The sequence below is a fragment of the Xiphophorus couchianus genome, chromosome 18 (assembly GCF_001444195.1).
Source record: "Xiphophorus couchianus chromosome 18, X_couchianus-1.0, whole genome shotgun sequence".
NCBI lineage: Eukaryota > Metazoa > Chordata > Actinopteri > Cyprinodontiformes > Poeciliidae > Xiphophorus > Xiphophorus couchianus.
In genome coordinates, this window is record NC_040245.1 from 4490625 (window position 1) to 4516045 (window position 25421).

Below are 25421 nucleotides of genomic sequence, written 5' to 3' on the forward strand. Positions count from 1 at the left end.
AATCCTCCAGTCGATTGATTTCCACACTTCAAAGCCGCTTCAAGGAACTTTGATCTGTAAAGTCATATTTCGCACCATCTCCTTTGAATATTTTGATTTGAATATTTTTCAGATTAAAGCTGAGTTTATATGCAGAGCCTAAAAAACCAAACTTTATCCATCAAACGGAGTTACTTTTAAAATTTTAATAGGAAATTCAGGATCTCGTGTCTTCCCTTTATTACTATTGATCATCATGATTTACTCAACACCTCACCTGCTGAGATTTAAGAATAGAGTCTGCAGCAGAAATTGCCGTATTGATCTTGTTGCATTGATTTGGGAAGGCAGTAACTACAAAACCTTTCCTGTAAAGTAAAAAAATTAATTACTGGTAATAACTGCAGGCAAATCTGTGTTCACTCTAATGTGAACCTGAAGATCTTCTAAATCAGTGTGGGCAAAATGAGGAGTTGCAGACAGGAAAAGTTAGATAAAAAATTAGTCTCATTTATAATTTGTTATTTTAAACTGAAATCTGTAATTTCCTCCTCCTGTTTTGTCCTGCCCGTCAGCCCTACCGCCCCCTGGGAGAAGACTTCAGCATCAGGTACACCAACACCGCGCTGATTGGCCTGCTGGTGATCGCCGTAGCCATAGCAACTGTGATTGTGATCAGCTTGGTTCTATTGAGGAAAAGGCAGTACGGCACCATCAGCCACGGCATTGTAGAGGTAAGACACCACAACAACAAGGAATGCCAACAGGAGTCACCGAATCTAAGGCTGTTTCTAACGATTATTTTACTAATCGATTAGCCTGGCGATTAATCGGATTAGAGAAAGTTGTATTCTTAGGATTTTTCATTTGTCCTGAAAATGCTCTGGGATCCCCCATGATGAGCTGGAGAGTGTTGCTGGAAGAAGGAAGAGCAGTAAATTGAGGGATATTTGATCTACCAATTAAAATTTTTATTCTTTTGCATTTTATAAGTTGCATTGGAAAATGTTGACTTGAGTAAGTTTAGAGATTCAGTGGATGAAACACATTGCCTGAAAGGAAAGTAAGGGTTAATTTGTTTTTAGGGAACCACTCACCAGTTGGGCTGCAGCTAATGATTATTCTGACGATTAATCAATTAATCAGATAAAGTTCATTGGGAACATTCTGAGGATTTTTCATTTATCTTTATTGTACGCAATATTATAAATAGATTTGAAATACAAATAAATAAACAATTTGATTGGTTTTTTAAATAAGAATGCAATAACAACCTTACTTTAGTGAATATAAAGGATCCATCCACAGCTAAAAAAAAAACACTTAACATCAACGTGAAAAGATTGGCTTAGATAAGAAAAGGCTCTTAATTGGAGTTTATTTTTTGACAGAATTTGAACTGGATGAAGCCAAAACTTTACCAACTAAGGAGTTTTGTGCAAAACATATTTACAGACTAAGGTTCTAAAGAATGTAAATATTTTTTTTAAGTTTTGGCTTAATAGCAGCTACGAGTATGTTGTTCTTTCAGCAACTGGCCTTTCTGAGTCAAATAGTAAACAATTAATCGTGATTAATCGTGACTGATCTGATTAATCGTTTTAGCCCCACGTTAGCTCAGACAGCACGCTCTGCTCTCTCTGCGTTGTCTTTCTGATAATCATCTGCGTCTTGTTCGCAGGTGGACCCCATGCTGACGCCAGAGGAGCGACACCTAAACAAGATGCAGAACCACGGCTACGAAAACCCCACCTACAAATACCTGGAGCAGATGCAGATCTAACTGAGAGGGGGCGCCGTGGAGCCCACAGCGGGAACATACTACTGACCAATAACACACGATGCTATTGTTAAAATCCTTTGCGTACATCCAAACTCCATTTACTGGTTTGTTCAAAACAATCCTTAAGTAATGCTACTACTTCTACTACTGTTGTACTATAGAGCTCTTTTTGATCACATGTTTGATGTTTCTGCCAGTTCGCAAAATAGAAAACGATTTATCTGTAATTACTGAGACGGATCAAGATGTATAACATTTCTTCTGACATTTTTATTATGTGAAAAGCAAATCAAACTAATGTTTTTTAGTCATCAAACTGGCACTACATTTAGTTTCTTCATCATGCAGACTCTGATGGGTTTCATTAAATAATTGGTGTTTTAATGTGTTATTTTTAATCTCAATAGATTGCTTGTATATGAAGGTTCTTCGTACCAATCAAAATGTTTAGTGATTAAAAAAAACAAATGGGGGGGGGAAATAAATCATGGTTTATTTCTTTGCTTTGTTATAATAACAAATATACATAAAATGTTTAAATATACATAAATATATATAAAATTAGATGTTTTTATTCTACCTTTTCCCAAAGGAAGAAATTATGGATTGGTTTGGGTTTTTATTTTTTATCCTTATTTTTATTCGGTGGATCGAATGTTTGCAGGCATTGGAAAAGGTGAGGACCTGTGCAGACCTCCAGCTCAAATATCATTATTGACTGAATCTCCACTTCTCTTCTTTTTTGCTTTAATTGGTCTTTTTTTTCCAAGCCAGTAGTTCATTAAAGTCTTGAGCATCAGGACAAAATTTATATATATATACATTCTGATCTGACACAGCAAGGCAACCAGACAAACTAATGTCTAGCTAAGCGAAGACAAAAAAGATTCATAATAAAAACGAGTGAATGTGTTCATTTACCACCTCATACACACAAACTAGGGATTCAAATGATCATTTGTCGATTAATGGTTTATTAGATTAAAATTGGTTCCAATACATTAATAATATCCGATTACATCTTCTTTTAGAAGCGTTGTAGTTTGGCCTTCATCCAGCAGAGAGCGCCAGTGGTCATTCATAAGCGGAGCCGCTGAGACAGAAACAAAGATGGCGGCGGGGCGATTCCTGAACGGGGACTGTAAAAGGTCCGAACAGAGTCCGGTATGGAATGCAAAATGCACTTTATGCGGTTCTGTTTAGAAATATAAACACTCAAGTGTTAGTTTAATAGCCTGCGATGGCGCAGTGTCGGCGAATTATGAAAAATTTTGCCCCTTATGGAAAGACGTCCATTCTCTTGATAAAAGAGAAAACTCAGGATTTTAAGGAATTGTCGGCTAATCAAGTAACCGTTATGATCGATAAACTCGATCGATAAACCCGACTAGCAAAATCAACCTTTTGCTAGTTGGGAATACATAGCTGAATGTATTTCTCCATACTATGTATATCATGGGTTCCCTTGAAGCTTTGCTCTCTCTCTTTTTTTTCTTTTTTTTTTTTTTTTTTTTACATTTTGCACAGATTATCCAAAGTCAAACAATTAACTCCCAGATATCCACAGATAGATTTGTGGATGTTGCAGCTGGATTGCTTGAGCTTAGCGCTTCTGGAGATCCGAACTGGGCTGAGAATCAAACCGGGATTAACTGCTCAAACATTTAATGATGCGATGAAGCGATCCGGAGGTCTGCGCAGGCGGAGAGCTGGTTGTGTGTATTTTTACAGGTAGAGAATGACACGAAACAGGTGAATCCTAATCCTCTCTCTCTATCTTAGTATCGTCTTTGTATGCCTGTACAGTTGATGTTGCAACCATGGCTCTTTTTTTTCTTATGAGGATTTCTGTGGTGTGCATTGTTCTTATATGAAATCTGTTTTTAATTTTATTTTCCAGTTTCTTTCTCCTCTTTCTGTGACAGTATATCTGTATGTGACTGTCTCACTATGCACCCAAAAGCTTCGATCTCGTAACTGCCTGCTTGACTGTGGAAGAGGACCAGGGGACATTGATTATATTATACATATTAGTGATTTAAAACTGATCAACACCAATGGAAACTGATTTAAGGTTACAAGGGGTTACACGTCAATAAACTCACAACAAACAACTGAACGTGTCTTTTTTTTTTTTTTATTAAACTAATGTTTAAATTTTTTTAACTAAATCTCATATTTTTTTAAAATACAGGAGAGAATATCGGTCTGAGGAAACATGAAGGTTTAGTCGAGGACCTAATTTTAAGTTTTTAAACTCCGACTTAGGTTTTGTTTGTTTATTTTTTGAACATGTACAAAAAATACTTGCAGTTTGAAGCATAATGCCAAACCTTTTGTTTAGAGAGTGGGTGGATGCATAAACTTCCCAATATTTCCACATTTATTCCCACATGTTAAAAAGTAATAATCTTACATTTGTTACAACTTAACTCACGTTTAGTTAATTCATCAGTACAGTATCTATTTAATTTCAATTATTAAAGTGTCAATTGCAAAAAAATGAAGAATAATTGACAAATAGTACATATTATAACCAGCAATAATCACAGGTTTATGTAAAGGTATATTTTTTTATTTGGTTTAATCTTTTTGAAGCAGTGCTAACAACAAAAAATCTCTTAGTGAAAAAACTTGTTTTATGCCTTTTCAAATCATCCTCATGACATTTATTTATATAAGGAAATTAAAAGAAAAATATAAAAGCAAAATTTAGTACAAAAAAAGATTAACTCAGGCTGGGAACATATTTTGCTATAGATGAAAAAATTTGCCAGAAGAACAATTTGTCTTTTTCAGGATAAATTGACATTTGTCTCTTTTTCTGTTTCTGTAAAAATAAAAATAAAAAAGAGCATTTTTATCCCGCCGCTTCCCAGTTACACACTACTTTGTCTGTACAAACATAAAAATATGAACAAATTGTTCTGGTACGCTGCAAAAACATAATATTTTTGTTTACTCTCTTGAAAGAAGACAAAACTAAGTTATAAGTAACTTTTCAGCAGGATATTCACTTGTTTTAAGTCAATTAGTTTCACTTTAAACATGGGAAAATGTCATATTACAACTCAAATGTCTTGTTATAGCACTAATTATTTACTTAAAACGAGCTCATATATCGTGCTGAAAAGTTACTTGCAAGTTCTTTTTGTTTTATTTCAACTGTATTTAGATGTTTGAGATATTTAGATATTTGAAATAGAAACTAAACCTAAAATACTTGGTAAGTAAATCATTTCTGAAACGCAGAAAACATAGATTGTGCAGCCAGCGTGTAAAATGGAAATATTTACCCATTTCTTCACTTTATGGTTTGTTTTTTTTTCACATGAAACTCGACAGTGGAGATGAGTCATAAATCCAAAACTGATGCGCGTAAAGATCACGTGACTGCATCGGTAGATTGGACCGGATGAGAACTAAACCGCAGTTTAACAGTTAATGTTTGAACCTGGCGGCTAATGTGGATCAGAACCGCGTCCAGAACCAACACATGCATCGTTGTTTATCGCTTTGGTGACGGGAAGAAAGCCCGGTTGTGTTGTTTACATCGGGTTTTGCTCTCTCAGGTAAACAGGAAGACACGCCCTCAGAAACTACGCTCCCGGAAGAAAGGAGTCTTTTTTCCGCGCCCGTCCCTCCTTTAAGACGAGCAGGTGGGCATTTTTATCTTAGGTGGAAACTGACCGACATCTCCACTGGAGCTGCAGTCGAATTTTATTTCGCTTTTCGGGATATTTAGATATTTTTTTACCGCTTAATTTGTTGTTGTGTTGATAAACTGAGGATTCACCTGCCTGTTGCTGGGCCTGCAGGTTCACCTGGGAAGCAGCCTTCGGGATCCATCTACTGAAACTCACACAAAGAGCTCAGAGGAGGACTGAAAAACAACTTTTGGGGACATTTTAAAACAAAACTGGCGACATGGCGGACCCCATGGAAAGTGGAATAAAATACATGCCAAAACTGGTAAGTTTTCCTCGGATGGGTGGCGCTGTCTCCTCTGGGTTTATGTGTTTTGTTCCCATGATTTTCTGAATATTAAACCCCTTAAACCCTCGGAATGAAGGGAATTAAAATGGTGTTTTCTTGTGTGTTTATTGTATACAGTCAACAAACACAGTGAGCAGGATGAGGGCTGTATCAGCTTTTATCTTTCATCAGCAAATTTGTTTCACCTGAGATTTAAAATAAAAAACTTTCTGAAACCAAAGGTTGCTGTTATCTAGAGATAAAAAGGAAAGTAAAACTTTTTGGTTTTGACTATAATTTAATAATTAATAATCCTAGTTTTTTTTTTTTTTTGATTATCCTGGTGTTAATTGAAAAAGAAATGAATAAAAGTTACACCTGCGGCAGGTTAAATTCGTAATCTTAGGCATAAAAGTATTGTCGCAATAAAATGGTGACCTGATTTCTGTAGTAAAAAATGTAGTCAGGAGGAGAGGCGGAAAAATATCCCGCTGAACCTGAACACACCTTTTCCTGGGCTGCGTTTTCCAAGAACTCTGTACAACATAAACTCGCTCACGACTCTCTTCCTCCTTCAGAGCAGCAACTTTCACGCCAGCACCGACGTTTTGATTAAAACAGCAGTTCAAAAGTCAGTGGCAGTAAATTCCTGCAGGTTGGGGCTTGTTACGGTTTGTCCTCCATAAAATAAATTCAAATTAGCGACATGGAAACTAACCCTTCATATTTGGAGAATTTGAACCACCTTTTTTTTTTTTTTTTTTTTTTTTTTTTGTTAGGAATAATTTGATTGCATCATAAGAATAAAATCCAGATTTGTTATATTTTGGGCTGCATCAACCTGTCAGAACCAAACGGATCCGAATGAAGATCAGTAGGTCAGATTATAAAGGCCCCACCCAGCTGCATGTACTTTATCTGAGCTCAGAGAAAAAAAACAGACTAAAGTTTCAGGATATGCTTTTGATTCATAAACATGGATAATCTTGTAATGTATTTTATTCTATTTAAATCAAAATTAGTCACTGAGAAGTTAAAGACAATTGTGCTTGGACTCTAATTGACATGATGTATATAATTGTGTGATCATGATCCAGATAAACATTGGGAACTTATATTTCTGCTCTGCTGGATTTAAAACGTCTTGCTGTTTAGATCGGATGCTTGAGCTTTGGCCTCAGGCTTTGCGGTACAACGTGTCCTTTCAGTGCAGAAGTATCGAGCGTGGGCAAACTGAAAGTATTTCTGTCCTTACAGCTGAAACCTATGTCACAGTTTTGGTGACAATCATTATCAAAGATTAGTGAGGCTTAAAGTTGGAGTTGATCGTATTTATCTCAGACAAAATGACTCTTTCTGTTTGATCTGTTGGGTAAGCTGTAAACCCGGTTGTTTTTCAGTTTCTGCTGCAGTAAATACTCAGGAACTTGTTGGTTTGCGGTTTGCTCTCCCAGCAGGTTTGGCAGGATTGTGCGTGGTGAAACCTTTGTTCTCCCTCCCCCGCCCCAATCGGTGGAAGTAACCACTCCGTCACCCTGAATCGGGCGTTATGGTCCCACCTCACGCATCATTGGCTCTGGAAAATGGCTTTTTATTCAGAAGTGAAAACAAAATCTTACCAATTAATTTGTCCAGTTTCCTTTCCAATTACCTCAGCAAACATGAAATAAGATAAAACTAACTTATAAGTAAGTTCTTGGTAAGATATAGGAACTTGTTTTAAGCCAATAACTGATGAAAATGCTAGTTTCACTGGCAGATTATTTCACTTATAACATGGGGGAAAATGTCTGATTAGTGAATTAATCTGCCAGTGAAACTAGTTTGTTTTAATCAATTTTAGATTATTGACTTAAAACAAGCTCATATTTCTTGCTGAAAAGTTACTTGTAAGTTATTTTTCTCTTATTTCAAGTGCAATAAGATATTTGCTCTAGAAATCAGATCAAAAATACTTGCTAATATTTTGTGTATTTGCAGTGAAGGAGTTCATATGTTAAGTTAAATCAAGAGAAACCAAAATAAAAACAGTGTTGCACACTTCTGACTCAGGAGAAATAATTTCTGTGGGCAGCTAACGTGTAATTACTGTACCTTAATGTATTTTACCTCCTTACAAACTTCTTTATGCTCTTTTTGTCTCTTATTTATTTCCCAATAACTTTTAATACCAGATAAATTTAACTTGAATGAATACAGAATGCCGTTTTCAATCACTGTATTTATTGAGGTGGGGAGAAACGATCCAAACCAACCTGGCTCTCTGTGGAAAGATTTTTCTTTCGTTGTAAAATTGTGACGTTGCTTTGCATAATTTGTTTTGTGTGTGTGTGTGTGTGTGTTTCACTTGTCACACGTCATTGTCAGCTCTGTAGTGTTACTAAATCACTTCACTGAAACCTGTCTGACAACAAAAGATCTCAAACCCATGAAGTCAAACTGATGACAAAGTCAGTCTAGAAAAAAACTTTCCTAAAGCTTTGCTGCAATTATTGGCTAATAATATGGCTGCAATAATCATTTTAGTCACTGAGTATTCTATCGATTAGTCTAATTAATTGAATAAAAACATTGGCACACTCTGCAAATTTTCCATTAAACATCCTAGGCCTTCTTTGTACAAAAATTCATTTAAAATAAACAGTTCAGTTCATATTTTTAAAAAATGTTTTTACCTAAAATGCAGTGACAAAGTTTTCTTTTAGTGTAAACTTGATCATTTATAGCCAAAGATGCATCTGGACTATGGATGCAAGTGATCGTTTAAAGAGTTTATCTAAAATTTATTCAGCTTATTAATCGACATACGATTAACTGATGAGTGGCCATTCACTTAAAAACCTGAGTTTTGCATCAAGAAAACAAACGGCTACATTATTCATAATATGCTGACGGATGCGTTACCTCCGCTGAATGAGCGCTGTTGAGTTGAAACTTAAGGAGTTTGCGGAGTGTTTATATTTCAAAACAGAAACGCATGAAGGGGATTTTCCACACCACAACGTACTCTGTTTGGACCGGCGTGTCTTCCGCCATCTTTGCTTTAGCGGTGCCCTCTGCTGGATGGCGGCCAAACTACAACACTAAAAAAAGATCTAAGCGGACGATAATATAACTAATCTTAGTCTAATAAACTATTAATCGACCATTAATCATAATTCGATGAATTGTTTGCACCCGTAATAAATAAATACTTAACATCAACGTGTGAAAAGCTGAGCCCTTTCTGCTCAACTTAACATCAAAACTGTGAAACGTTCAAGATGTTTCAAAATCTGGACCAGCTGAAGCTAAAATTATTCCAATTAATAAAGTTCAGGGTAGAACAGATTCAAATGGAAAATGTGTAATTTGTTTTGTACCATTTTGGCTTACTTACTGCCCTAAACATGTCGTTCTTTCAGAAAATGGTCGTCTTTTTTGCCTATGCACTTGGATACTTGGAATATTGAAATGACAGTCAGCTAAGGTGGTAATCGATTTATCATTATTCATCCAATTAGTCGTTTCAGTCTTAATACACTCCAATATGGCTGAAATAAAAACAATTCTGCACAGAAAGTTCCTCTAAAGTGACGTAAAAGACTCGTTCTCACTTATCACAAACCCTTAATGGCAGTGATTGCTGCTAAACAAAGTGGGACAGACAGTAATGAAGTTTAGTTTTCACATAGGGTCAGATTGGTTTGGAAAACTATTTTCCCTTAACTAATAAAATAATATGAAGTATTTCACTGGATATACTTGTCTAATATTAAAAAGTGTTGATTTAAGTGGCAAAAAAACAAAAAACTTTAATCTTTAAGGAGGTCAACGAGTATTTTACTTTAAAATTCTCAGTTATTAAATCTTGACGCTGAACTGTTTTCCATATTTCTTAATTAATTTACTTTTGTTTTGCAGGATAAAGAGTATGAGTCTGTGCAGTTCCTGCAAACGGGGGATAGCAAAAAGCTGGAGAAGGGTCCGGGGAAGACGGGCGCTGTGATCGGCGTGGTGATCCTTGCTGTTGTTGTTGCTCTCATTACCGGACTGCTGGTCTGGCATTTCCACTGTAAGTAGCTCCAACTAGTGAATGGCTGTAATGGGAAAAACTGTGTCTTCTGCACACAAACAAGGAATTTAATTGCTTTATGTTACCCTTTTAAGGTTATTTTGTTGATTTATAAATGGTTATTGTTATGAAAATGAAATATTTTCCCAAGCAGTTTGAGGAGTAACTCGTTGTACTAAATAATTTAGATAAATATGTATAAAAATACTAAAAATCAAAGAGCAGATTAGACTTGTGTGGTGATTTAAAGCAATATCCACAAAGAAAGATGCTGTAGAGAGCGAAACCTGTTCTCTGTTTGTGTCCTTCCTTCATTAATTTCTTCTTCCCTCCTGCCTATTTTCCTTCCTACCTTTTTCATGTCCTTCCTTCCTTCTTTGTGTGCTTCCATCCTTCCTGTTTTGTGTCTTTCCTTCCCCGTTGGTGTCCTTATTTCCTTCCTTCCTTTCTTATTTGTGTCCGACTTTCCAGAGCAGGACACAAAGAGAAGTTTTTAACGGATGGTTTAAATGAATCCGAGGTCTGAGCGATGCCGGTCGGGTTAAGGTCTGGTGTTTCTCAGAGGTCTGAGTGATGCCAGTAGGGTAGTGGTTGGGTGTTTCTCAGAGGTTGGGTGTTTCTCAATCTCCTTTGTGTTTTAACTGAACTCGTCTCTGAACGAAGAGGAACCTGCTGGTTGACTGCAGATCTCTGACAGGCGATGGCATGTTGACAAGATCACAGATAGGAAACAGCCAGAAACGTCCTTCCTCCATCCCTTCCTCTTGTCCTTTTTGTGTCCTTCCTTCCTACCTAGTTTGTGTGTTTCCTTCCTTCTTTATGTCCCTCCCTCTTCTTCCAGTGTGTCCTTCCCTCCTACCTGATCTGTGTGCTTCATACCTTCCTTTGCATCCTTCCTTCCTCTTGTTGGTCCTTCCCTCTTCTTCTTTACATTGCTTCCTTCTTTATGTCCTTCCCTCCTCTTCCTTTGTGTCATTTCCTCCTATCTTTTTGTGCTTCCTTCCTTCCTTGATGTCCTTCCTTCTTTGTGTCCTTACTTTCTTGGAGAAAGTTCTTCCTTCCGTAAAGGAGAGAAAACTTTGGAAAGTTGAACCTGAAAGTATTTCATTGTATTTTTTTTTTAACATTAATGGAAAGTGAATCAGAGCCCTGATGGGCTGGACTTTCAATTAGCACACCATGAGTCTCTGTGTTTCATAACCAAAATAGAAACTTTTTTTTTCTTGCAAGCGACAAGAAACTATTGTTCCCCTCTTTCAGCCAGCTGGCCAGCGGTGGAAGACATAACTGGGTTATTCTTCTATTCAATCAGCTGGAGAAAACTCAAGGGACTCCCACACACAACTGTATTTGAAACTGCAATGTTTTGTACCCTAACAACGATAACAACGAACTCTTCCTCTTGTCTTTAGAGTGCAGGACATGCGGTGCTCTCCACTGCTACCAACTGCTAGCCAAAAAAAACACTCAAACTGCTGGAGTGACGGTCGATTGATTGACCTGAAACAGTAGAGAGGTGCATAAACACACTTCTACTGTTTGAGTTATGTGTGCTTTTTTTTTTTTCAGTCCGTAAAGACGAATACACCAGAAGGATATACATTGGCTCAATGAAGATCGAGAACCAGGTGTTTGACAACGCCTATGAGAACTCAAACACACGCGAGTTCAAGGCCTTGGATGAAAAGGTGCAGCAGGAGGTAAGACTGCCGAGTTCTCTGACCCAATACACGAACACATTTTTCTATTTTTATTGTTTAAATATGAAAAGGCAGAGTAAATGGGATTAAATTACTTAGGATCTTGATACTGGCAGGAACAAAGGGAATAATGAGGAAATGGTCAAAGGAGGAAATGCCAAATAAATGTTTTGATGTCTATTTATTTTATAGAGAAGCTAACTTTTTTCTGTAGACTTAAATTAAATACATTTGAGACCGTGTGATAAGAATGTTGGAATTATAATAAATCATTAAGATTGGATTTTGTATGTAAATAATTATCTGGTTTTCAACCCTTCAAGGTGTTTATGTGCTTTTTTATGCTACATTTTTTGTTGATTAAATCAATATAGTGTTTTTATCTTCTGATTTCATTTAAAAAGAAAAAGAAGGATTACAAATTGGGAGTTGTAAGATAGCAACATAATGCCAAAAATGTCAAGTACTAGACATTGTATATGTTAACTGTTTGTTATATGAAGAGCAATATAAATTTTTTTAAAAAGAAGAAATTTCATTGTTTAACCAAGCTTTTCTTTGTGATTTTTTTTCTTTATTCTATTGCAACCTCTTTCAGCTGAAAACTATTTACTCCAGCAATCCAACGCTGAAGAAATACTACGTCAAATCTGAAGTTGACGCGTTCAGGTATAGAATCCGTAGAGTCAAATCTCTGTTCCTGTTGGTCGCATATGTTGGGTATTTGCTTAAATTGGTTGTGATGTCTTTGTGTCCAGTGAGGGTATTATCGCCTACTACAAGTCTGAGTTTAAAGTGCCTGTGGGCCAAGAAAAATCTGTTGACGATGCCATAGCTGGTTTGAACCAGCAAAGACCGAAAGGACTTCCAGTGAAGTCAAGAAGCAACCTGCAGGTTACAGACATGAAGACCTCTGGTAATCATCACTTACTCTGTATCTGGATTGACGTGGTGCATGAATCTTGATATTAACAAGTTGTTGTGGTTGTCTGTTGCTACATCCTGTGTGGCAGGACTTTTAATCTCATTCTGTCTGTTTTTGGTTTCTTTCACAGTTATAGATTCCAGAATGTCGCCAACATCATTTAAGAGTAAGTACCGAAGTTACATGTGTGTCTTTTTTTATATATATATATATTTTTATAAGACTTAACAATATTTTGATGAGCTAAAAGTAAAGCATTTTAAGCAGAGCTAAAGGGTTGATGTAGGTACCGTACATAACTCAGTTAATTTGAACTGAAAAGCTAAAATTGGATTTTTTCACCCGATAGTCCGGTAGACTCAGTTCGATTTGTTACATTTTTAGCGGGTGTAGTTCTCTTTCACACTGCAGTGTCAAACAAACCGAAAACTTTGAAAAACCTTGTGCCCCCTGTAGCTTTTAGTTTTTGCTTATTACTCAGAAAGCTATAGAACCTACACATAAAAAGAGCTTTAAATTTGGGGGAATGAATACAAGAAATTTAACGTTTTAAGTTGAAAGCAGTTATGTAAAGATGGTAACACTGCAGCAAAGCAAGCTGCCACAGGAAGTTAGAAAAGGAACTGCTTTAAATGATCATGAACTACTGTGCTGTGGAGGTTTGCCATGTTTACATCAGGCAACAGTATGACGAATAAATAGAAAAAACTGTTTTAATGATTATTTCATTTAGTTGAGCTACAAAACATTGTGAAAACCAACCTAGCCCTTAGTAAAAATTTAATTATTTGATGGTAAATTGTGACGAACTAAAGTTTTACAAAAGCATTTCACTAGGTGTGATTTTTCCATGATGACCTGTAGAATAAAGAAATCATCTAAATAGTGCCTGGCTCAGTTTGCTTTCTGCTAAAAGATGCAGAAGCAAACCAACCTGAGATCGTGACACATAAAGATAATGATGGAGATAATTTGTTTGGTCCTACAGCGTTTGGTGTAAAGCCACAGGGCAAAGACACTATTACAAATGTGCGCAAAACGTTGTCAGTATTAATGTTAAAGACACAATTTCACAATTGTGACGTGAAGAGTTTCCATTAAATTGGACAGAATTAAAATCGCAGATTAAAAAGTTTCTTCTAGGAATGTTGTAAACGAATATTTTAGTAATCGAGTAATCTATCAATTATTCTTATGATTAATTGAGTAATCTGATAAAAAAATTTATAAAAATATTGGTAAATCTGGCATAACACTGGTGTTACTATCGGATATCAATATCAGTCCAGTTTTTCATTTTTGAGCATCCTGACCAGTTACTTTTCTGTAGTTTAGAAAACTAAGCTGTAACAATAATAGCTCACTTTCTAAGTTAACCTGAAGAAAAATTATACAAAAATCTGAAATTATATTCACTTTAATAATAAAGAGGCAGGCTCACAAATATGCTTATAAAAAATGTCTATGCTCCAGCTTTTAGTTTGTCTGTTCATCTTCAGTCAGTTTAATTAATAGATGAATTCTCACCTTGCCCCATACCTATCAAGATTTGGGTTTGAGAATCCGGGAAATGTCGCCTGGAGTGGGGGCGAGGGGGCAGGCGAACGAACAAACCTAATGTGGGGGGAGGGTGAGAGACAATCGGTAGACCAGGGGACGAAAGTAAGAACTGGGGGGAGCAATACGGGATATTTACGGCACCTCCTGGAGGAGAAAGGCTGCCGTACTCCAGGCATCGCGCCAGTCATTTTAAGGATGCTTATTGGTCCCCCAAAAATGATGAAAACCCGGGAACTATCATCAATCAATAAAATCCCCACGGGCCGAACTTGAAAATTGGACGTTATGCTGCCAATACTTAGCTTCCAACAACAACTCAGAGGCGGAAGTCAGAGCTCCGAGCAACGCAAATAATGTCCCGGTCGTAGCACGGTGCGCTAAATAATAAAACATAAATTAACGAGGCTTCAAGGCAGGCAAATTTTCCTCGAGGAATTTTAATAATCAAGGCACTTGAATCATTCGAGGAATCGAATGACTCTTTTAGTCATTAAAAATGTGCCGGTCCATGATCCTCCAACTACTTTTTGTCTTCTTCTTCATGGTTTGCGTCAGTGGCAACATCAAGTTGTCGATCATGTGACTCCTGTGATGTGAAAAAAGTCTTTCTATTGCAGTTTTGAGAAATAAACCAATTTTGAAAAACCACCTCATCCTAACACCAAAACTTTTTATCAAGACTTTTTGTGAAATTGCCGTGCTTCCATTAAACAAATTTATTTTCGACATGTCATATTACCCAACTATATGGTCAAATGTAACTAATGATGAACATTCAGATGGCAGAGGGAAATATTGCAAAACCTCTCAGGATCAAACTAGAATTCAGAGTAAACAAATTTGTCTGACGAGGAAGAAGCAACGGCGACAGAGAAATGAAACAAAGACTCGTTAAGATTTCACTTACGAATCTAAGGCAAGATTAAAACAAAGCATGTGAAGTTTTGGTTAATGTGTGATTGTGACTTACTAAGTAGAATTTAATATATTGCATTTTATGTGTGTGTTTGTCAGCGCATACAAAGTTTAAAATACATACAAAGCCCCAAGAGATTGTTAAGATCTCGACCAAAGGTTTCCCCAACGATGCATATGAACCGAACACCTTCACGCAGTGGGAGCTGCGAGGTGACGAAGGAAGCATCATCAAGCTTGACTTTGACACCATGTATCTGGAAGAAAACTGCTCTAATGACTTTGTGAAAATCTATGACTCTCTGGTGCCAATAGAGAACCGCGCTTTGGAAGAGTGAGTATATCTACGGTTTTTGGTGTACCTCATGGCTCTGCACTGGGCCCTCTGCTTTTTAGTTTGCTGAATACTTCTTAGCAGAAGTAGTTAACACCATTGGCTGGTTATCCACTTCATGCTTCACTTCCCATGTAGGTAAAACCGTTCATTTAGAGGTCTGTCAATAGAGACCCAAGATTGCCAGCAGTATTTGGGTAAAATAATGGACGCACAGCTTGTGCACTAAATTTAATTGTTTATTAAATTTAAACTGATGAAATTGACTTTAATCTTTAGATAAAATAGTACATTTTAAGACACACATAATTATGTATGTGGGAAAAGTATACATACTACTATATTCAAGTGACTGGACAGTGAAGACGTCAACATGAAGAGATGGAGCAGGCTGTAGTTCTTGAGCAAGTTTAGGTTATTCAGTGTTTGTTGCGGTAAGATGAGGCAGATTTTCTCTTCTGCCATCATCTATTGGAGAAACAGCATCAGAGCGCAGGACTCACAAAGGCTCAACAACTTGTAGAGAAGGCTGGTTCTGTTTTAGAGATAACTGGGGAGCCACTGGAGATGATGGTGCAAAGAAGGATTCCTTATAAATTCAAGAAAATTGCCCTTAGCATCATCTCCAGCCCACTGTTATGTAACAGATCGTCTTCAGTCAGAGGCTTCTTCAGAAATTGAATATGCTATGTTGTCTTTTTAGAATAAAAGTTAAATTTATGCAGTGTTGAGACGAGGTATTTCTACCAATTTTTCGTTGTCACTTCTCATCTTCCCAGGTCCGTAGATGCCGGGTGTAAAAGTGAAACCAAGACAATAGTCACTGTTCAAATTCACAGTCAAACAGTATTTTATTCAATCAACCAAAAGCATAAAACCAGACCAACATCTCAAGATCATCCGATCCCAAAATCACAAAGAAAACATTAACCACCTTTAGAAAAAATATGACTACATCTTCGGAGAGCACCGTGTGGACAGAAAAAGGGCAGTCAGCGATCTGATTGGAGGTTTTAACTTAGATACGTTTATATCAAAGTAGGCGGTTCTTTGCTGTCTGACGTATTCTGACGTTACTGTTCAGAGGTGGACTTTTCCAACGTGCAGGCAGCACATGATGATGGGCTACTGCTGCACACAGGCAACGCGTGATAATTTTCTGCACAGATGTTATTTTATGCTAAAATATTTCTACTCAAGGACGTGGGACCAGCTATCTGGCGCATTCCTCAAAGCCTTTACTCCCTATTACTCCCTATCCCTTTAAACGGCTTCAGACCGGTTTCTGAGACCACACTTTGCTCTCCTCACCCCTCCATGACCCCACGCCTTACTACGTTAAACATCACGTTTTGATACAAAAGATTAAAACACATATCACATATAATATTTTTCAAACTTGCGTAGAACAACATGGATAATTTATGATTAGTGCATATATCATGCTTGAGCTTTTCTGATTTTTATTTACCAAAATTAATCTTGAGAAGTTTTATTTCTCCACTGAATATATGTGGCCTACAGACCTCTAAGAATTCGATCTAATGTAAAACACTCTACTGATTAAACTATAAATGAAACAGGTTAGCTAAAGTCGAACATCATAAAATACTAGCATAATCAAACAAATGTTTCCACAGAGATTATAAATGTCAGATGCCACCAGCCTTGGAAAAACTAAAAAAATATTTAGGTTTAAGTCTAAATTCTTTGGGGAAAAACTAATCTTTCGCACTTCGGGGTTATGAATTAGTTGTTAAAATGCATGACTGTCTTCTACAGGTTGTGTGAACACTACTCACCCAGTGAACCTTTGACGTTTTATTCTTCTGGAAATGTCATGCTGGTTACAATGGGCACAAACGAGGAATACGACTTTCCAGGATTTCGGGCATCCGTTTCACAAGTGGAACCGGCAACCTTACGTAAGTGTTGAAGCCTTGATTTTATTTACGCATCCAGATTACTTTGACAAATGGCAAGATTGGTTTGGATTGTATTCTCATTCCCATGAGGAACAAAGTCGTCCTTGAAAAAAGCTTTAATTTCTCAGATTTCATCTATTGTTTCATATTTAAAATTATTTATTTAACTGTCTATGTAGGTCAGACCTGCGGTACCAAACTAACCGATTTAAAGGGGACCTTCTCCACTCCCAACTTTCCAAACTACTATCCTCCTAACATTGTGTGTGATTGGGAAATAGAGGCGAGTTTTCCTCATGAACACATTATTCAGTGATTTAATATACTTGTATTCCTGTATGCTTACTTATCCATTTTCTTGAAGGTGCCTAGCAATAAGGTGGTGAAAATTGCATTCAAAAAGCTCCTGTTGGCTGAGCCAGGGCAGGAAGACGGCAAGAACTGTTACAAAGATTACGTGATGATTGATGGAAACAAGAAGTAAGTTCAACAACGATGAGTTTGGGATTTTAAATCGATGTGAAAACAGGTTTGTAGAAAAAAGTAAAAGGGTTTGTCATTGCTTGCAAATCTGTTTCTCAGACTGTGTGGAGATCACAAGAAGGGAACTCTAGTTGAAATCAGCACAACCAACAAAATGACATTGCGGTTTCTCTCCGATCACTCCTACGTAGACAGAGGCTTCCAAGCAGTGTACGAGGCCATCGACCCCGTAGATCGTAAGTAATGGAACCACGTTTAGGTCTACTTTCCTCTTAAAGATGTGTCTTATTTTTCACACTCACTGTGTCGTCCACAGCTTGCCCTGGTAGGTTCCGTTGCAGAAATGACCAGTGCATCTTCCAAAACCTCACGTGTGATGGCTGGAACGACTGTGGAGACATGAGTGACGAGAAGAACTGCAGTACGTTATTTACTCACATTACATTTGAACTACTTGTTGCCGCCATGGTTTTATCAGTGTATAACATACACCTGTTCCAAACCTTTTCTCCTCCAGAGTGCAAAGGAGACACACTCTTGACCTGTGGAAATGGGTTATGTAAGCCCATGTTCTGGAAGTGTGATGGCATAGATGACTGCGGAGACGGAACAGATGAGCGTGATTGTAAGAGCCGCTGGCACTGGAGATTTCAATGGAAGGATTTCAGACCAGTTTTTCATACATCCTTTTATTTTTTTAAGGCACCTGTGACTCTGCACACATCACCTGCAAGAATAAAAAATGTGTTTCTGAGAAGAAACAATGCGATGGAAAAGACGACTGTGGAGATAATTCAGATGAGCTCAACTGTCAAAAAAGTAAGATTAGTGGATCTTTTTTTCTGTTTTTGTCACTTAAGTTGTTGCTGTCCAATATTGCAATGCAATAAACTTAAATATAAATCTATAAGAGGTCACATTCACTTTTCAATTAGCAAAAGTGCCGCTACAGTAAGCCAAATAATCAAATAAATATTTAAACAAGAACTAATGGGCAATTGAGATGTAAGGACGACAGTCTGATTGTTACTCCTTCAATCAGGTTGAGTTAAATGGGAGTAGAGATCAGCAGTTTTTTTGCAATTATTTAGGAAATGAAAGGAAGGTTGGAAATGGGACAGAGGTAGTGGTTGTTCTTGGGACCAGAACCACCAGGATTGGGGAGTATTGAATGGAGTGACTGCGATTGTTTTCCTAATTGCCAATATAGCATTGGCTTCTACTTGTTAAAGTCAGGCTAATTTGTCTGTACACCTAGTTGAGGCTCATAGACAGCTGTTTTTACAAAAGTTGAAAATGGCTGACTTCGAAACTGAGCCAGGTCTCCTCCCACCTAACATGTTTGATAATTCGCTCAAATCGATGACTTTGCCTGAATTTACGCCACATGATTTTTACCACTATATCACAAATGGTGTTTCACATTAGACTAGAGCAAACTTAAACACACAAGTGTTTGCTAAGTAGTTTTTGGTACATGGTAGGCTACATGATGGTGGGGCTTTCTATTTGGGGTTACTAATGAGAAGACACATACCTTCTAAATAATGCAATATTTGATTGCATCTTAATAGTCTTATTTACTTATGAAGTGTACGAACATTGATGTTCTTACCTTGTAACAGGTGTTTTTGCTGCTATTCCGCGAAGACATCGAGGGCTGCCAGTCCTTATGGCTGCTTTCCATTGCCGTCTTCTTTCCTCATCAAAAGGCCTAATTTACCCTATCTCAATATAGAATCGGAATTGAAAATTGTTTGGAGCCAGAATCGTACAAATTCAAACGATGTCCAAGCCTAATTATTACAGCAAAAGATTTGCTGCTTTAATTGCTACAAAAGGTGGTTCTATAAAGTTTAAATTGAGAGTGGTGAATATAAAAGCACACCACTTTTAGGATCTTTATTATTAACATTTTATTTTACAAATATGCACAATTGTTTTATCAAATAGAACCCAATAAAATGCATTGAATTATGCAGTTGTAATATTGGGAAATTATGAAGAAGTTGGAGTACGAATACTTTAGCAAGGCATTGTTGCTAGTCTAGCAGAAAATGTTAAAATACCCTGTTATTGCTGTTATCTGTTTTAAAAGATAGATTTAAAATTGGTTTCGTCTCCCCAGATCCTGAGATACAATGCACAGAGTCTACATACAAATGCAAGAACGGCAAATGCATTGATAAGGTGAACCCAATGTGTGACGGAACGTCCGACTGTGCAGATGGATCTGATGAGGAGAACTGTGGTATGTTGCAATTTAAGCATGTCTGAGATGAAACAACTCCTGCTTATCTTCATCTTCTGAGCTCAGCCTTTCTAACCAAACCAGTTTTAACACGACAACAAGTTGCCACATGTATTCCTGTTACCATCTGTTTGCTTTTCAGCCTGTGGAAAGAAACAGTTACGGTCATCTACACGTATTGTGGGCGGTCAAGACGCCGCACTAGGGGAATTTCCGTGGCAAGTCAGCCTTCACTACCACACTTATGGACATGTGTGTGGAGCGTCCATCATCAGTAAAATATGGCTGGTCACTGCTGCCCACTGTGTGCAAAATGACGGTAACCTTAGGTAAAGCTTCAGCTTATGCCTTTTCAAATGTAACATACTTCATCCATTGAGCTTTATAATAAACATAGCAGTTAAAAGAGATGAGATCTAGTTCTGGGTGAAGCATTTTTTGTTTGTTTTTTAAATGGGCTGCATTTGCATAAGAGTACAAATGGAAAATAGCTAGTATTTTCCAGCTACTTCAGTTGCTTAATTATTAAATGAACTTTTATACTTACTAAAATTGGCGTGTGTAAATATTCAAATGCCAGTGCTTACCTTTTAAAATTTTGGTAGCTTCATCAGTTCATAGCGTCCAGAAAATTTTTTTGTATCTGCTTTTAAAGTAATTGTCCATTATTTATTCAAAGTCTGCCATACGACATCGCATCTCCATAATGCATAAGGTTTAATGGCTTCAGTAGATAATATTCACCATCAGAAGGTATTTTATTTATTCTGTTTTGAATCTAATCTGTTGAACTTTAGAGCCAGCAGGACCAAAAAGTTGGGAATAGAGTTCAACATAAAAATTAAATGAGAAACTTGAGGATTTAAATGGCCATTTGTCCCCATCACTCATTCATATCAACAATGCAAATATACTTGTACATCATGGTTTCGGTACAAAATGGTTGGTCTGTAGGTGAAAAATACTACTAATGTAAATTCTAAAGTAGATCATGGCAATCAGTGGATTTAGAATTAATGCACAAATTGACATGGAGTCTTGAAAAGTATTCAGTTGTTTTTAACTGAATGTATGAATATTCACTGCAGCTGTCTTTATAACTCCTTCTGATCTAATGAGTTACAACTTTTGACTTTCTGTATACTACAGTTGTATCAATTCTTTTCCCATTGAATCTGATTGTCTGATGAGGAATTAATCTGCTTCCCTGTTTGATCTCAGATTCGGAGAGCCTGCGAAATGGGAGATTTATCTTGGTCTTCATGACCAACGGAAGATTGACAAATTTGTTGTAAAAAGGAAGCTGAAGCAGATCATACCCCACCCTAACTACAACCCTAATACCTTCGACAACGACATCGCCCTGATGGAGCTGGACACCCCCATCGAATATTCAGATTACATTCAGCCCATCTGCTTACCAACCGCCGACTACAAGATTCCAGCCGGCCAAAATGTGTGGATCACAGGGTGGGGAGCAACAAGAGAGGGAGGTGAGTGTGCAGGAATACATTTAAGTACGAGCTCAAACAATTCCCCATACTCACTAGAACATGTTAAATGAAATGATTGGGCTTAAACTATGGCCGTTAAAGGGCATCGGATTTTATACCGGCAAAAGCTGAAAAACATTTTAGGCTTTTTCTGATTGATGAAATGTAGGATGAGTATATTCTTTTAGGCAATTAGGTTTTAACGTTTGTGTTTTACATATACCATGTTTGAGGTTATAGTCTGCTTATATTTATAAGATATTTTAGTGTTTAGATTATTCTAGTGCAAATGATCAGTGACATGGTTCTATGATTCTATTGATTGTTTTTTCTTTTATCATTATTCAGGAACTGCTGCGAAGACCCTCCAGAAAGCTTCAGTCCGAATCATAAACCATAACGAGTGTAATAAATTAATGAGCTTTCGTCTCACATCCCGGATGTTGTGTGCTGGAGTACTGACAGGAGGAGTGGATGCTTGTCAGGTTAGGAGTTTATTTTTCCTTTACTCTGACTTTGTTGGTCTACTTTTCATCTTGCTTTGCGTCCCTTTCTTTATGTTCTATCTTGAATTTTCCTTAATTTCAGTTTATGAAACTGTTTAACGGTTCTACAAACTTCTCCATAATGCAGCCCACTTGTAGATATACTTGGGATAATTATCCTGCTTGAATTATGAGACAGCAATTGTCATCAAAAGTACAATTTAGTGGTACATTTAGATGAAAACCTTGTAATATTGGGTTCCTTTAGCTATTTAAAATACTTACCGCTCATGTGCAAAATATTTATAGCACAAGGCTCAACATTTTAGAATTCAGCCAATAAACAATTTTAGCTTCGGCTCTAAATCTCAAACTGTATTTTTTTTTCATCTGCTTTCAGTGTAGAATAATCTAGTTCTTGATTTACATTTCGACCAAGAGGTGATCAGACGCCATCCTTCAAAACGGGCTAAAAGCGATATGAATCTATAAAGTAAACGCTAACTTAAGCATCATTAGCAACCAACGGTTAGCAATGTGGCTTCACTGTTGCCAAGCAACGGGCTATACGCCGCAGTTTCGGCGGGAATAAAGGCTAGGCCGTCCAATTCCACAGCCACTCACATACGGTCTTCGTGGTCGATGAATGACCTCCAGAGCTACGATCACAGGTTAACCTCTTCACGCTGCATCCGGCTGCGCACTTCGTAGGGGACCGCAGCCATTCCGCGGATCCCCATTTTCCTCTGCTTTCGTCCGTTATCCGCTCCGGAACAACAAGACGCATGCGCGGGAAATGAGAGGTCGCGCGATAAAGCCAGTGATTACAAAGGAGTGATTTGTTTGTTCGCTTTTTATTTGGATCCATTCCCCATTAGCCACTAGCATAACAACGGCTAGTCTTCCTGCTGACCACGTCACCAAGATAAAGCCTGTAACAGTTGCACACACTTGACATATTATTAGAAACATTAATTCAAAAGTGTACAATTGTAACACTATATAATAAAATAATTAAGCTGTATTAGATGTTTCTAATAATTATATTATTAATATCTTAATTATGAATTAGTGATGTCATATTTTTGCTGTAGTTCTAAACGTCCAAAATTACTTTTTCCTGCCTTGCTCTCCGTCTTTGTCTGTGATGAATTAATAAGTTTAATAACATATTGAACAGAACCCAAGAAGTATGCAGAAATTGACTGGTTTTTGTTACTCTCCTATTGCCTTCTTGTTGTGATTTGGTTACATTGGTTTCATATCTGTGTTTCCTTCCTTTAGGGAGATTCTGGTGGACCTCTGTCCAGTCCGGAAGGTGAATGTATGTTCCTGGCAGGAGTGGTCAGTTGGGGCGACGGCTGCGCTCGTAGGAATAAACCAGGGATCTACTCCACTGTCACTGAATTTCTTGGCTGGATCAAGGAGAAGACTGGAGTCTAGTCTAGTTTAACCTTATCGAACAGGATCATTACGGATATAAACTGCTGACTTGAAAAATTCATTCAATGAGACTCCAATCTGACAGACCATCCAGCGGATTCAGTGAACTTGACTTCTGGTTGTAGCGACATTGGAAAATGAACAACTTTTACAGCAAGTCCTATGCCTTTTAACCCTACTGTGATTGTTTTTTGTTGTTGTTGTTGTTTGTTTTACCAGGATGGTGATTGGTTATCTGCTTTAAATGTAAATGTTTTATTTTTGTGTTTTTATTATTATTTGATGGAGTACCAATGTTATATGATGCATAGGACATAGTTTTAAGGCACACTTGTTACACAAACTTACGTTCAAGAGCAAACTTTGAGCTGTGTAAATGAAAATTATTTGACTTCTTTTGCTCTTATCCTCTAGGTTTTGTTTATTTAAGCCTATTAGACATTCCTTTAAAATCTGTCATCACTTTTTCACAATTCCCATCATTGATATCGTTTTATTTCCAGAGACACAGATTTATATGTGCTTGGAAAAAGTTAAACGTTGGGTAACAGTTCCTGCAGTTTAATTAGTCTAAAATTATTATAAATGTATATTTTATAGCAGATGGCTTCTAATAAAATTTTAAATAACCTTTTGTGTAAGTGTGGGTTACTTTGCTTCTGGTCTGTTCATAATGTATTTTATTTAAACAAAACTGATTGTTGAATCAGAAGCTTCATTATAGTAGGATGCTGTAAATAAAATTAGGAACCTCAAATGTTTAGGTTTACTCCTGGTCCTGGTTTCTGGTCTAGCATAGAGTGTGCACCCCTGGTTTTTGACCTCTGATGATCATAAGGTGGGCAAAAAAAGGCTTTCTGCAGAAGTTGTTGCACTGGAAAACAAAGACAAAGTTTTAGTGATTGAATTTAATTTCTGTCTTGGATTAATTAAGTAATTTTAGATAAAACAAGTGTATAATTTCCAGTAGAAAATGTGATATTGAATCAGAACAATGATTCATTGTCCAAATGTGCTTCCAGTGTTTTGGTCATTTTGATTTGACTTAAAATGTTGTTTTATTGTTCACATTTAAATTCTTAACTGCTTTGTCTAATGCAAAATATTATGTATATATTGTTTTGTATCTTAGACCTTATTGTTGAAGCATCCATTATTATGAATTATGTTTATTTTCCATCATAGTTTTCAGGTAGATGCTCCTAATTGTGTGGAAAAAAGTAATCGCAACTGTGCCTTAAAAGGTTATAGGTTTAGGAACAACGAACTGTAGTGTTTGACATAACAAAACAAAAATCAACCCCTCTCCACCTCCCCAACAATGAATTATAGAGAAGTGTAAGAAAATCTTTGGAGCTCCATGAAGGTTCATCATTTAGTGTTGAAATTAGCCACGTAAAGCGACACACATTTTTTATGTATATAAAAATGTTAGTCACCCTTCATCCCATGTGTATTATCTACTGCTTAGGTACTGATTGTTTTAAACTTTTAATATTTCTGCTTTGATTTTTTTCCTTTGCAACTGCAGTTGAAATATCTCTTAAACTTGTTTACCCCACATAGAACCCTATTGACTGTTCAAAAATAGTTGAATGGTCGTCTCTAACTTACTGTTGGTTTGAGGCTGAAATTCGCATTTTTTACGAAAAATGTGGGCCTGATGTTTTCTTTTCCATAAATAGACGACAATCCCCATAGCAACCAGTGTCTCTGCGTTTACTGGGTCTATGGTTCAAAGAGCCCTCAGTCACTACGAATACGCTTCAGAAAACAGTCAGAGCATATTAAAACAGGTTTGGACTGCACGTGAATAATTCAATCAAGTATTTTCTCACCAGATAAAACTGGGAAAAAATGTTTTCTCTCTGAATTGGGACTTTTTTGCAAGCGATTTGGAGTTTTTACTCAGAATTTAGGGGAAAAGGGGAATTTCAAAGTCTCAAAACTTTTTCTAAATTCTGGGAGAAAAGGGTATAATTTTGAGATTAAAGTCAAAATTCAGAAGTTCGGAGACTTTCCTTAGAGTTTGGTTCACAAACACATACAAAAAAATGTTTTCCGGTGGTTGGTATATTTGTTCCGCAAAAGCGACGGATTGTTTTAGAGCACGGAC

General features: G+C 37.0%; 2 protein-coding genes across 6 annotated transcripts in view; both read left to right on the forward strand.

Annotated features, from left to right (window-relative positions):
- Positions 1-3877, forward strand: part of aplp2 (amyloid beta (A4) precursor-like protein 2) — an 86873-nt gene extending 82996 nt beyond the window's left edge. For all 5 annotated transcript variants that reach the window (XM_027999454.1, XM_027999456.1, XM_027999455.1 and 2 more), the window contains 2 exons: positions 555-713; positions 1661-3877. In XM_027999454.1, coding sequence (XP_027855255.1) covers positions 555-713; positions 1661-1762 — 261 coding nt within the window. In that variant the 3' untranslated portion in view covers positions 1763-3877. The remainder of the gene's footprint in view (positions 1-554; positions 714-1660) is intronic.
- A 1354-nt stretch (positions 3878-5231) lies between these two features.
- Positions 5232-23936, forward strand: st14a (ST14 transmembrane serine protease matriptase a). The gene is made up of 20 exons (XM_027999447.1): positions 5232-5421; positions 5581-5734; positions 9641-9791; positions 11361-11491; positions 12090-12160; positions 12250-12407; positions 12547-12582; positions 14991-15225; positions 17008-17150; positions 17330-17433; positions 17515-17630; positions 17733-17869; positions 17950-18054; positions 18151-18258; positions 18336-18452; positions 19762-19884; positions 20027-20213; positions 21106-21377; positions 21726-21862; positions 23147-23936. The coding sequence occupies exons 2-20, from the start codon at positions 5690-5692 to the stop codon at positions 23303-23305; spliced, it is 2535 nt and encodes an 844-aa protein (XP_027855248.1). The 5' UTR covers positions 5232-5421; positions 5581-5689; the 3' UTR covers positions 23306-23936.
- Positions 23937-25421: the final 1485 nt, after the last annotated feature.